The sequence below is a fragment of the Macrotis lagotis genome, chromosome 1 (assembly GCF_037893015.1).
Source record: "Macrotis lagotis isolate mMagLag1 chromosome 1, bilby.v1.9.chrom.fasta, whole genome shotgun sequence".
NCBI classification, from domain to species: Eukaryota; Metazoa; Chordata; class Mammalia; order Peramelemorphia; family Peramelidae; genus Macrotis; species Macrotis lagotis.
Window position 1 is genome coordinate 854,631,933 of NC_133658.1, and position 13,801 is coordinate 854,645,733.

Consider the following 13,801-nt stretch of genomic DNA (forward strand, 5'->3'; position numbering starts at 1 on the left):
ATTTGCATGAACTGATGCTGAGTGAGATGAGCAGAACCAGAAAAACACTGTACACCCTAACAGCCACATGGGAGTGATGTTCAACCTTGAAGGACTCGCTCATTCCATCAGTGCAACAACCAGGGACAATTTTGGGCTGTCTGCAAAGGAGAGTGCCACCTGTATCCAGATAAGGAGCTGGGGAGTTTGAACAAAGTGCAAGGACTATTCCCTTTAATTGAGGAAAACCAGATATCTTATTGTCTAATCTTGTTACCTCTTAGACTACTCTTCTCTTCTTTAAGGATATGATTTTTCTCTCATCACACCCAATTTGGATCAAGGTACAACATGGAAACAAAGTAAAAACTGACAGAGTGCTTTCTGTGGGGGGTGGGGAGGGAAGCAAGATTGGGGGGGAAATTGTAAAACTCAAATAATATCTTTAATAAAAATAAATTAAAAAAAGAAAAAAAAAGTCCAAACAAAAAAAGATCACACAGCTAGGTAATTTTAAAGTGCCTGAGGGTAGATTTGAATTCAGGTCCTCCTGACTCCACTGTGCCACCTAGCTGCCACTTATGCCATATATATTTATGTGTGTGAAACCTACAGGATTACTCGTATGTGCTATCTCCCCTTTAGGAAGGAAGTGCCTGAGGGCAGGGAGGGTTCCATTTTTGTTATCATTGGGAGCCATATGGTTGAAGGGTGGAGTCAGGAGAATTTGAGTTCAAATCTGGTCTCAGGTACTTAGCTGTTGGACCCTGGGTAAATACTTAGCCTCAGTTTCCTAAATTGTAAAATGAGGATGATAACAACAGCACCCATGTCCCAGGGTCATGATCTAAGGATCTGCTGAAATATCTCTAAAGTCTTAGCATAGTACACATGGTACACAATAGGCGCTTAATAAATGCTGTCTACTTTCCAAATTGACAGTTAAAAATAGGATAAGCATAGCTGTGGAATCAGCAAGTGTTGATGGGTTTTAATGTTTTCTTTTCAAAAATAATTTTTTGTCTTTTTTTTAAATAAAAATATGTGCATACTCTAGATGCATAAGTGAAGCCTATGTGTTACAACCTTCGGATGTTTTCTCTTCCATTAGAATGCAAGCCCCCTGGGCGGCTAGGTGGCGTAGTGGATAAAGCACCGGCCCTGGAGTCAGGAGGACCTGGGTTCAAATCCAGTCTCAGACACGTAATAATTACCTAGCTGGCAAGCCACTTAAGCCGGGTTGCCTTGCAAAAACCTAAAAAAAAAAAAAAAAAAAGAATGCAAGCCCCCTGAGCGGTCAGGTGGCACAGTGGATAGAGCACCGGCCCTGGAGTCAGGAGTTTGAATTTGATCTCAGACAATAATCACCCAGCTGTGTGGCCTTGGGCAAGACACTTAACCCCATTGCCTTGCAAAAACCTAAACAAAAATGCAAGCCCCTGGAGGGAAACAAGTATCTCAGTTTTGCGTTTCAGCATCTAGCTCGCAGCTGGACCGGTTTCAAGTGGACTCTAGGGCCCCCTCCCACAAAGAAAGCCAAAGGCCTTAGCCCCGCTGCGTGCTGGGATTGGTGCTCAATCCTCGCGCGGAGCCTGATGGGACATGTAGTATCTGTCCCTTCTTCCGCCTACTTCATTCGTCGCCAGCTTCCCTCGCCCTTCCCGGCGGGCCTCGCGAAGTCTCTGGCTTCTGATTGGCTGGCTCTGGGGGAGGGGGCGGACATCCCCCGGCAGTCGTTGCGCGGCGTTTCCGGTGTGAGGCCTGAGCCGGTATTCCTACGCCATCTCCTTTGGGGGAGGGGCAGGGAGGCGGCGGAGGCCGGAGAGCGGCCGGCTGAGGCGGCGGCGGGAGAAGAGAGCGGGCAGCGGGCGGGACTCACGGGCCCGGGAGGGGCGCGCGGTACGGGGCGAGGAGGGGGCCTCCGCTGGGGGGAAGCCGGGAAGGAGGGCTCCAGCGCGCGTGCGCGCCGCCTCCCGAGGGGCGCGAGGCTGCGCGGGGCGGGGCCCACGTGGGACGCGGCGCCCCTCCCCCCCGCCCCGGGAGGCGGGCCTGAGCCAGTCCGGGCTGCGCGCGAGAGGCCGGGCCGGGCCCTGAAGGCCGGTTTTGTCCCCGAAAGGTGGGGCCGCGCTCGAGCGTCCGGAGCCAGCATGAAGAACCGGGACAAGGAGGGCGCCGCCCCGAAGCTGCCGGCCAGCCCCGCCAAGGCCAAGGGCCGGGCCTCGCAGGCCGCCAAGCCCGACGAGGCCCCCGAGCCCCGGAGCCCGAGGCCGGCCGGCCAGGCCCCGGAGCCCGGCGAGGGTAGGTGCCGGGGCCTCCGGTGGGAGGGGCCGCTCGGGTGGGCTTCCTGGCTGCCCTCCAGGGAAAGCCCAAGCCGGGAGGCCGCCAGTAAGCGGAGAGGCGGCTGGGCTGAGGACGCGGCCCGGGTGTGCCCTGCCCGGTGCCCGTCGGACGCGGCCCGGGTGTGCCCTGCCTGGTGCCTGTCGGGTGGGCTTCCTCGCTGCCCTCCAGGGAAAGCCCAAGCCGGGAGGCCGCCAGTAAGCGGAGAGGCGGCTGGGCTGAGGACGCGGCCCGGGTGTGCCCTGCCCGGTGCCCGTCGGGAGAATAGGACAGCGGATGGCCAGGTTTTTCTCAAGCCCGAGCGTGCCGGCCAGTAAGCCGGACAGCGTAGTGGACCAGAGAGAAGAGGGAGCTTGAAATCCGAAAGTCAGCGCTGTTTTCAGTTCCTAGGCAGCTTCAGTGGTTCCCTCTATTAAAACAGGAAAATAGTCATTTTACCAGCCTCGAGTGGAGCAATTGTGGTTCACTTTCTGCTCTTTCCCTGGCAGGGGGGCAAGCCAAGAATTCTCAGTCGGGATCCGTCTGCGATGTCTCAGAGGAGCTGAGCCGGCAGCTGGAAGACATACTGAATACCTACTGTGTCGATAGCAGTCAGGAAGGACCGAATGATGAAGGGGGTCAGAATGAACACCCAGAGCCAGAGGAGGTGGAGAAGAACAGAAATTATTCTGCACGGAACGGAGAACCAGAACCAGGCACCCCTGTAGTCAACGGAGTGAAGGAAATCACCAAGGGAGAGCCGGGTGTGGAAGAGATTCGGGCAAACGATGAGAGCGGGGACCGCGACCAGAAGCGGACCCAGGAAAAGAAGAAGGCCAAAGGCCTGGGTAAGAAAAGGGGGAACTCTCCCTCATGGATCTGAGGGGGTTTTGACCCATTATTTGTGCTAATGCCCTTCTCTGCAGAACTGTTAGATCTCCTCCACCCCACCTTAATTCCTGGGGGCAGAGACTTTGTCCCTTCTCAACCTTTGTAACCTGGGCATCAAACATAACAACAAATGTCTGTTTGACTGATTTGGTTTCAAAAGATGAGAGAGATTGTGGAGTTCCTGGGCAAATCAGTTAACAGAGAGAATTTGGAGTGAATGTCATTTGTGACCTGCTTGATCCAGAGATTCTTAAGTCATATTAGATCCTGGGGTACAGACTCCAGATGACTACTGGGAATTTTTCTTTGTCCATCTTTTCCTTTCCTGCCACTTGTTTTCTCTTTAAAGAAGAAGAATCTACAAATCCTAGGAAAGCAAACCACTGAGTTTGCTGGAAATATACTGGGTCTCTGAGGGAATATTGCTCAGTCTGCTGCCTAGAAAGAGGAATAGGAAGGCCTGAGCTGCCCCCATTATCTACCCCCTACATCTCTGTGGCAAACCTTGGGTCTGAACTGAGGGTTGGGCAGTTAGGAGTGTGGGGATCCGAGTCAAGAATCATTCTTAGGCTCCCCTGATGTTTGGAGGCATATGTATGAGGAAGGCTCACTCTTCATCCCTGTGCCTTTCCAGGGAAGGAGATCACTTTGCTGATGCAGACACTGAACACCCTTAGCACCCCGGAAGAGAAGTTGGCTGCACTGTGCAAGAAATATGCTGAGCTGGTTAGTTCTGGGTCCTTCTCCCTCCTTCAGGGTTGTGGAATCTGGGTGACCTCAGAGTTGGCATGAACCTGACCCTGTGGAGGAAGTACAGGTGACCAGACATCCCAGCCTAGGGACTAAACCAGGTGATGGGGGGACTCCCCTAGCTATGTTCCCTGGATCTCTGAGAGAGAGAGAGAGAGAGAGAGAGAAAGGGTCTGCAACCTTTCTAGAAGGATTAACCACCGAATAGAGTCAGGAGTTATCTCCCTACTTTGGGGGATGTGACAACCCTCTAGCATGAATGGGGCCCCATCAGAAATGACTGGAGAAGCTTGTCTGTTAACGTGGGCCATTTGGCTTCAGTTCTTGTGCACCTAGCCTCGGATCTTGAAGGAGGGATGTGCTCATCAGGAACTGAGGAGGCAGGCTCAGAGGGTTCAGTAATGCAGTCAAGGTCCTACAGCCCAGAAGGGCCTGGCTTCTGAGGACATGACACTCTGTGCCTTCTCCCAACAGGATCTGGAACTGAATATGTGAAATGCCTATCCTCAGCCTCTCTGATTCCTCTGAAATAGGGAAGGCTGGGGGTCATTTCCTGCTTCTTCATTTGGGGGGATGGGGGTGCCCTGACTGGGATGAAAGCTGCCTTGAGGAGGGGCCTCCTCAGTGACTCCCGTCTTACATGTGGCAGCCTTGTTCTAAGTCCCCAGTTCTTCTTTCCTCACAGAGCTCTAAGCACTCTTCCTCCCAAAGGCAGGGACTGTGTAAGTGTTTGCCCCGTTTTACAGATGACAAACTGATGTTCCGAGAAGTTCAGGGACTTAACCAATATCCCCCAACTTGTAAGTGAACGAGGGAGTGGAGTAAGGCAGGAAGTGGAAAGATTGGATTGAGGGAGTGGGGGTGGGGGGGGAGAAGGATTAAAAGATGGTTGTCTGACTGCTTTGATCCCTGGTGGTCCATGCAGGATCAAGGCCAGGCAGGCCCCCTCACCCTAAAGGATTCCCATCGCCTACTGCTTTCATGCCCCAAGCCCCCCCTCCCCCCTACTTCTTACAGCTGGAGGAACACCGAAATTCACAGAAGCAGATGAAAGTCCTGCAGAAGAAACAGAGTCAGCTGGTGCAGGAAAAGGACCACCTGAGGAGCGAGCACAGCCGGGCCGTCCTGGCCCGCAGCAAACTGGAAAGCCTGTGCCGGGAGCTTCAGAGGCATAACCGAACCCTCAAGGTGACCCCTGGGGTCCAGTGTCCTGGCTGTGACTTGATAGTCCCCATGGTCAGAGCACGTTCAGGCACTGAAGGACAGGATTAGGAGAAATGGGCAGGTTTGGGCTGGTTGTTAGGACTTGGAGAGGACAAATAGAAAGCTGCAATACAACCTTGTCGCTAGGGATGAGGTGATTCCTTTACAGGGAGTTTTCTTTATACAATCTGGGGGCTTTTCCAGCTCAAAATCTGCTTCACTCAACCTTTGAATTACACCTTCTTACCCGTAGGCCATTTGTCCATTGCAGAATTCCTGCTCTTCCTGCATTACCTCTGCTGGAAGGCAAAGGGGAACCCTCTAGGAAGGAGAGAGCATTTGGAGGTTCCCAGGCCTCACCCACAAGGAGCCTGGAAATCTTCTGAGCCCCTTACTTGTGTCCTCCCTTCTTCACTGTAGGAAGAAGGTGTCCAGCGAGCACGAGAGGAAGAGGAAAAGAGGAAGGAGGTGACCTCCCACTTCCAGGTGACCCTGAACGACATCCAGTTGCAGATGGAACAGCACAACGAGCGCAACTCAAAGCTGCGCCAGGAAAATATGGAGCTTGCTGAGCGGCTGAAGAAGCTCATCGAGCAGTATGAGCTGAGGGAAGAGGTGAGGGTACTGTGCAGGGCCCTGGTCTCTGGGCAAGAGGGCCTGAACCTGACCAGCCAGACATCTGGGAGAGGGACAAGAGGGTGGCAACCCTGGAAACCAATTGGGAGCCTGGCCTCGGGCTTCTCATGGAGGTGGAGACCTGGGTGAGGAGCCTCTAGATGCCTGAGGGATGAGGTGGGGGAGTCACTTGGCTGGCAGGGCACAGATTGCTGTTTCTGGCTGTGGGAGCCTCCCCACCCACAACTTCCTGACAATTAGATGGCAGTGGAATGTTACTTATAGCTTGAAGACTTTACCCAGGTCCCAGGGAGCCTCACTGCTAGGGGCTGGGGAGCTCCAAGTATCATTTTCCCCATTTTACAGACAAGCTCAGAGAGGTTATGTGATCTGTTCTACATCACACCGGCCAGTCAGTAACAGAAGCAGGATTAGAACCCAGGTATCCTGGTTTGGAGTTCTTATCTCAAGATAATTTTTAGTGTGATTAAGCCTGGGAATGGGGGGGCCAGTGCATAGAACACCAACCCTGGAGTCAGGAGTATCTGAGTTCAAATCTAGGCTCAGACATGTATTAATTGCCTAACTCTGTGACTGACCCTGTTGCCTTAAATAAAATTAAAAAAAACCAAAACAACAACAACCCTGGGAAGGAACTCTGAAGAGAGGCCGCCAAGGGAAGAGCACTGACCTTGAGGGACTGGACAGCTTCTTCCCAGGCCAGCCATAAACCTCCCTCTGCTCCAGGACCAAGCAGGCCCTTTGGCCCCATCTGGGCACTGACTAGGCCTAGTCCCCTCACATCCTGGGCTTCTCTTGGCAGCACATTGACAAGGTCTTCAAACACAAGGACCTGCAGCAGCAGTTGGTGGATGCTAAACTCTTGCAGGCCCAGGAGATGCTGAAGGAGGCTGAGGATAGGCACCAGCGAGAAAAAGACTTTGTAAGTGTCATTCTCAGAGGAGCCCCCTGAAAACCAGCCAGCTAGGGCTCCCCTGAGGCAGCTACTGGGCTGGAGGTGGTTGTTGCATTGGCCTTGGGTCTCCTCTCAAGCCAAGGAGCATGAAGGTTAAGAACTTTAAAATCACCAAATCTGGATTAAATGTACATTGTGCAAGTCCCAGAGTTCAGCAGAGGGCAGCCAGGGATGGTTCGGACCCAGTCTGCCCTCTGGTGTTAAGGTTAGGCACCCGACTGTGATAAAGAGAGGAGAGAGGAAGGGGGCCAGGGGTTGGTCAGCAATGCTGTTTGGAGGGTTACGGGGACAGGTTTTGATTCCACCACCTTCTCAGATGTAAAACTTGAGGGTGAGCCTCACAAATGAGCTTGGTGTTGTCTCTGTAAGGTCTTGGCCAGGGTACGCACAGCACCCAGTCCAGAGAGCTGCTGCCCTTGCTGGCAGCAAAGCTCTGACTGGAGGTGGCCTCTTTTACTTGTCTCTATAACAGCTGCTGAAGGAAGCAGTGGAGTCCCAGCGAGTGTGCGAGCTGATGAAACAGCAGGAGGCCCATCTGAAGCAGCAGGTGAGGCCTGAGGCAGGCGGTGTCCCCAGCACTGGGCACTGGGCGGTGGGCAGGCAGATGGAGGGATCTGATGCCATGCTCTTGTGTCCACAGCTTGCACTGTACACCGAAAAATTCGAGGAGTTCCAGAATACTCTGTCCAAGAGTAGTGAGGTGTTCACTACCTTTAAGCAGGAAATGGAAAAGGTACTGGTCCTGGCCCTGCCTGGAAAGGCCATGGGGGCTCTCCAATTACTCATTAGCTCTGTTCCTCTGGACAGGCCCCAGCTCCTGGCTGGGTGTCTGTCCTTGACCCTAGGGCTGTTGAGGAGGGCTTGGCCCAGCTGGGTCACTCCACTCCTCTTGCTTTTCCTTTTTTACCTTGGTGTTATGGTAGATATTCTGCAATTCTTCCCAATAAGATGAAGCAGTTCTGAGGACAAAGCTCTCTGAGCTGCATTGGAGAGAGACTCCAGGCCTCTTGTGTGCCCATCCTGTGGTTAGGGGTGTAGCCCCGCTCCTCTCTTGGTGTTGAGGGCATTGCTCTGAGTCCCAGGTGTCCCCCATTTCTCCAGCTCCCATAGATATGGTAACAGTTCTCTTTTATTCCTTACATGACAGATGACCAAAAAGATCAAAAAACTGGAGAAAGAGACCACCATGTACCGATCCCGGTGGGAGAGCAGCAATAAGGCGCTGCTGGAGATGGCCGAGGAGGTGTGTGTGTGTGTGTGTAGGGAGGAGCCTGTAGGAGAGGTGGTGTGGAGGGGGTGGGGCAGAGGTAGGGAGAAGCTGCTTTCTCAGGACTTTGGAGGAGCAGGCTCTGGATTTGCCTTCAGGGCCTGGGCAGTGAGCCCTGACTAGGCCCTCCCTTCTCCTCTCCCGCCCTTCCCCCCCCCCCCCAGAAAACTCTTCGAGACAAGGAGCTGGAAGGCCTGCAAGTGAAGATCCAGAGGCTCGAGAAACTATGCCGGGCCCTGCAAAGCGAGCGAAATGACCTGAACAAGAAGGTGCAGGACCTGAGTGCCCAGCCTCCGCCTGGAGAAGCAGACACCCCCGAGGCCCCCCGAGGCCCCCGCAGGGACGGTGGCACCGAGCCACTGGCTGAGGGTCTGAGCCCTGAGGTCCCTCCAGCTCTGGGTCTCACAGAGGCTGCCCCCCAGGGCCTCGAACTGAGCACGAGTGTTTCAGGCCAGATGGAGACTGAGGAAGCCACCCCTTGTGCTGACTAGAGACCCCAGGGATGCCAGGAGGGGGCTAGTGACTGTTACAGGCCCAGTTGTTATGTCACCTTTCAGCTTAATGGCTGCTAGGGAAGGGCTGGGGCCCATCATTGGCATTTGACACTTTGCGATATAGGTTCTTGAAAATGATTTTTATATATATATGGCATATAAAAGTGTGTGCTGGGCCCCATGCTTTTATATACATACATGTATAAAACAAGTGCTCGCTTTCCCGTGCTTGGGCATGGGGGGAGATGTGACTAATCAATGCTTTGGAGGGGCTGGGCCTGGGGCTGCTCCCAGATAGGAGGGCTCCCCTAGCTGCTTCTCTCTGCCTCCCTCCTTCCCTCCTAGCCTCATGACTGGAGCTTCACTGGTGTCCTGGTGCACACGTGGTCTCTTGGCTTTTGGGTGAGAGGATCGGGCTTTTGCTGACTCGGCTCTCCCCCCAGCCCTGGGAGCCCGTTGCTGTCAAGACCCACCCAATGGGAGCCTCTTGTGCTTTCCAGTCCTGCCCCAGCTAGACAATGCATCCCGGTTAGCCTTATGATTCACAGTTGCCTCTCCCTCCAGCACAAGTGGATTGAAGAGATCATCCAAAGGGTTGTCAGAAGGTGGTTTGGGTTTGTTGAGTTTGGGGGGGATTTTGCAGTATGTTATTGTTGAGGAATTGATGAGGTAGGAGGACTATTAGCAATAGTCTTGTCTCCTTTATCCTTTTACCTGCAATCCCTCTCTTCCCTGTCCCAGCTTCAGGCTTCAAGCTGAGTTGGTGCAGTGGCTGCATGTTCTTCATGGAGAGAGGTTAATGCTTTCCTTTAGAGTTGCCCAGGATGGGTGCTGTAGGACCCTGCGGGCTGCCTCTTGTTCCATAGCTCAGCCCCAGGACCCCAGCCATCCCCACCTCCTCCTGCCCATTTCTGTGGGATTCCTTGGATGAAACATCTTGTGAATCTCCTACTGCTACCTGGGATGCTAAGCCTTCCTTGACTGAGCAGGGGTCCCAGAACCTGTTGCCCTAAGGATGTTGTGCACTAACAGGCTCAGGCTGCAGATGAGGCCCAAGATTTCTCCCAGATTGGTAGAGGCTATGAAAAGGGCCAGAAATCTATAGTCCTGAGAGTCCTCTCTCATCTAAAGAGCCTGACAACAGGGTGTTTATTCTTTGCTGTTTTTGTCTGGGCTGCACCCTTGAGACACTACCTGTCATGCCTTCCCTGGCACAGGAAAACTTGAGGTTTGAAGAGATTCCTTAGGACAAGACAAGCCCTGGCTCCCACGCCAGGATGCCTCTGTGACTTCTCCAATTCAACCTTTTGCCTCAGTGGGACCAAAGGAACTGCAAATAGACCAAGGGAGCTGGCTTTGAGCACCTTGGTCTCTTGCGTTGTTCCCCCACCCCATCCCTCTCTGATCCTAGGCCTCTTCCCTTATCACTGAGTCAGTACTGCTATGTCCTGTTGACAGGCTAATCCTCAATCATGTTGTCACAGACCTTGTTCTCTGGCATCACAGTCTTCTCCTTCCCTTGTTCTCTTTGACTTCTGTCTTTTGGGAGGCTCTGGATTGGGAAGAGAGTTCTCCAGAGAAGCCCCTGGCAGAGACCAGTGGTGAAGGTGAGGGAGCGGGGCAGTTGTCGGGGCCTCAGGAACTGAGACTGGGATGAGGTGTGGATGGCTGTCTTAGCCCTGCCAGGGACCTTTTCTAGGCCCCAGCCAGCACTGGGGTTTCCTTTGCATTCCAAACTAGCATTTTTCCACCTCTGGAGTAGAACAGAGGAGTCGGTGTTGCTCCTGTCCCTTTGTTTCTTTCAGTCTTCCAAGGTGTCCCTTCTTCCTCCACCCTTCGCCTCTCGGTGAGTGCTGGCTCAGCTGCCTCTGCAGGCTGAGCAGCTCCATGAGTTTAGGCTTCTCTGAATCGAGGGTGTGGATGGCGCGCATTGCCCGACTCACTTCAGCTACCTCTCAGCTGCCACCTGCCTGGGGCTACAGAAGCAGCTCCAGCCCTGGAGGTGGGGCCCTTTGCTGGGAAATGAGATGCTCCATCTGGGCCTGGGCTGGGACTCCTTGGTTCCACACCCAGTAAACTGAAGGCTTCAGTTAGTGCTGGGCTAGCTCACCCAGGCAGCAGCCGCAGCCACCGCCACATTGGGGCTCCCTCCCTTTCCCTCCTTGGCCCGTTTTCCTTAGCCTTTCTCCCACTGATGACCAAATCTCAGAATTCACATCTATTGCTGACGGCTCTCTTAGAGTGGATGCTTTGCCCTGGGCAGGTGAGGGCTGGGTTGCACAGGGAGCCTGGGTGGGTCCCAGAGGGTGAGGTAGTCCAAAAGGACCTGCGTGCTTGGCCTCCTCAGCCTTGCCCCCCGGAGAGCTCTGGAGCTGGTGACTTGTTTCGGGGATTCAGCCCATGTACACTCCTCTGCTTTGGTGTATGACCCTTGTCCCAAGAACATATCCAGCCCCTCGGGCCACAGTCGCAGGGCTCGTGATCGTATGTGTCGGCATTGTGGAGTTGATTCTCCGTGGGCCAAGTTTGCCCGTGGCACAGCAGGATAGACAGGGTTTGGGGGGAGAATAAAGGGGGTCAGCGTCCTGTCTGTCGAGGCCTCCAGGCAGCCTGATCCCACGAGGCTTGGAAGCTGTGTGCTAGCAGCTGTCTTTTTCCTTTTCACAACAGACGGGGGTGGGGGGCGATTTTGATGTATTTTTAACCACATTAAATAGTCTGTTGCCTTAATTTGATCCTGTCTCCTGTCATCTAGAGCCTTGATTGATTCAGGGGCCGGCTAGGTAATTGCCAACCCCATCTTTTTCTCCCTCAGCCGCCTCCCCAAGTGCTGGCATGTTCAGGGCTGTGCACGGCCCACTCTTCCTCGGTGGGACTTCTCTAACACATGGTAGAAGAGACGAAGCTAGAGGTGGCCAGAGAGCAGCTAGCGCTCTGAGGGCAAGCCTCTGCAACACACTGCTTTTGAATTGGACTTTTCTACTCTTCCAGGGCAAAGGACAGGAAGGATGTTCTTGGTCCTAGGGGGCCAGTGCAGAGACACAAGGGCATGAACGTAGCGGATGTGTCCACGTTGGGGAGGGGACGCAGAAAGGGACCTGGAAAGAAATCCTGCAAGAATCACTTGACGGCCACCGAGGCCCAGCCGTTGTGAAATGCCAGTACGAGGGCCCTGCTTTTCTGAATTATTTTGGGCCTTCCTGTTTAGACTCCTGGAATGTCTGAACATTGTGGTCTGTGGCAAACGGTGCCTGCCCGGCCCGGAGCTTCTCCCTCTTGGAGCGTGGTCTACACAGTCCTTCCTGAGACTGGTGAAGAGGGCTGGCAGGCTCTGTCCCGAGGCCCAGGAGGCCCTGCTTGAGCCTCCTCTGCTTGGGGGAGGGTGCGTAGGGGATTAGAAAGCACGGGGCCTAGCAGTAAGTCCAAATTGTGACCTGTTTCTTACAGAACAGGAAGGGTAACTGTGAGGACAAACATTGGTGGGAAGATTGCAGAGAAGGGCAGGCTGTTCTGAATAACTTTGAGTGGCAGATAAGGCCCCACGCTGCCCGCTGTGACCTCTGCCCTTCCCTTAGCCCCAGCTCAGCTTGTGCACCCGGCCAAGGGATGGGGGCTAGATTTCCTTCACAGCTCCTCTCCTGGGATACTTTAAATCAGCACAGAGCTGGTTCCCAGGGCATCAGAGTCCTGGCTTTTTACTCTGGTGGTAGAAAGCTTCAACTCCCAGCAGGGCAGGGCTTTGGTTGGCAGAAACTTAGCTCTTGGCTTGCTGCTCTTGGACATATCCCATGTCCTCTCGGGGGGTAGGGGGAGCAGGAGGGACAGATCAGGCCTCCCAACAGAGGATCAGGTTAGTGGACTGTGAGATCCCATTTCAGGCCCTAAAGGAAAAGAAGTAAGATCTAACCCCAAGCCACCTTCCCTATGGACAGTGTTTCTACTGAAGGACTTGGAGTGTTTATCTCCATTTTCCACTTAAGAACCGCTTTTTAACAGAAGAGGGAACCTATGCAAAAAGGTCATCTAGTTATCGTGTAGCCAAGCCAATGTTCCAACCTTGGCTTCCTGCCACTACCCCACACTGCCTCCAGGTACTTCCTGAATTGTTGCCCGTGTCTAGCTCTGATCGACTAGCTCCTCTATCAAAATCTTCAATAACTCCCCATCACCAACTGAGTAAAAGAAAAATCATACCTCAGCACCCAAAGGCTACCATCTATTTAATCTTATTGCCGAACAAGTATAACCTTCCAGGTAAACAGCTATTTGTTCTCCTGCCTGGTAGGTATCTTTGGCTCTGCCAGAGTTCCTTTGACTAGAATGGACTCTTCTTCTCTCTATTTTACTCTATCAATGTGCCTGCTTTTCAGATGCCATTTCCTCAGTGAAACCTTCATTGATCAGTGCCTCACCCTCTAAACTGAAAAGACTCATCTTCCTATTTCTAAATCCATTACAGTATTCAACTGAGGCACGATGAGCCTTGTCACCTAGTAGACATTTATGTTGATTTGTTAATTGATGGCTGTATGTGGAAGGGGGCATAAAAGTTATTATGGATGGACTGAATCCAGACTCACCATCATTTCTTGTGCCCCATATGTGATGATGTTCTCTTTTGTTCTCAAAGAAAACCATATCATCAGGAAAGTGATACCATGAAGTGGACTTGAATTGGATTTGAGTGGGGGGTGGGGGTGGGAGGAGGTGCTGAGTCCACAGACTCATTTTCTCCTCCTGAGCCATCTGGGACCAGTGACCAGATAGGAATCAGGATTACTGGAGATGACATTGGGTGTGAGGCCATCAGGGTTAAGTGACTTGCCCAAGATCACACAGCTGGATTTGAACTCAGATCCTCCTGACTTCAGGGCCAGCACTCTACTCACTATGCCATCTGGCTGCCTGAGAATGCATGAGAAGGACTGGAAACCAGAGAAAAGCCTCTCTCCTGTAACTCCTTGCTTTTACTCATCTTGGGTTTCTCTAGCAGACAACCCTTCTTCCTGGCACAAAGGTCCTACGGGCTAGTTGGTGCATAAAGAAAGATCTGGATTCAAATACTGTTCTGACCCAGCAAGTCACAAAGTTTCTCAGTAACTAACTCTAGTACCTAATAGAAAAATCAGATAGGTAAGAGTGCATCAAATATGTTTGGAAATGGGTTATTAGATATATCCCTTCTCATCAAAATACCTTTTAAAATTTTTTTTTATTTATTTTAGAATTTTACAATTTTTCCCTAATCTCCCTTCCCTCCCCCCAGAAGGTAGCCTGTTAATCTTCATGTTGTTTCCATGCTATACATTG

The 13,801-nt window shown here is 52.9% G+C and overlaps 1 protein-coding gene across 2 annotated transcripts; it reads left to right on the plus strand.

Moving 5' to 3' along the window:
• The first annotated feature begins 1,662 nt into the window (after positions 1 to 1,662).
• On the plus strand, positions 1,663 to 11,679 carry TXLNA (taxilin alpha). Of its 2 annotated transcripts, none has more exons than XM_074217694.1 (11): positions 1,663 to 1,748; positions 2,096 to 2,277; positions 2,805 to 3,143; positions 3,821 to 3,912; positions 4,954 to 5,124; positions 5,560 to 5,754; positions 6,578 to 6,697; positions 7,203 to 7,277; positions 7,371 to 7,463; positions 7,878 to 7,973; positions 8,162 to 11,679. In XM_074217694.1, the coding sequence occupies exons 2-11, from the start codon at positions 2,127 to 2,129 to the stop codon at positions 8,486 to 8,488; spliced, it is 1,659 nt and encodes a 552-aa protein (XP_074073795.1). In that variant the 5' UTR covers positions 1,663 to 1,748; positions 2,096 to 2,126; the 3' UTR covers positions 8,489 to 11,679. The 2 variants fall into 2 exon arrangements, with proteins under 2 accessions (XP_074073795.1, XP_074073796.1); XM_074217695.1 differs by lacking the exon at positions 1,663 to 1,748 and adding an exon at positions 1,831 to 1,878.
• The last annotated feature ends 2,122 nt before the right edge of the window (positions 11,680 to 13,801 follow it).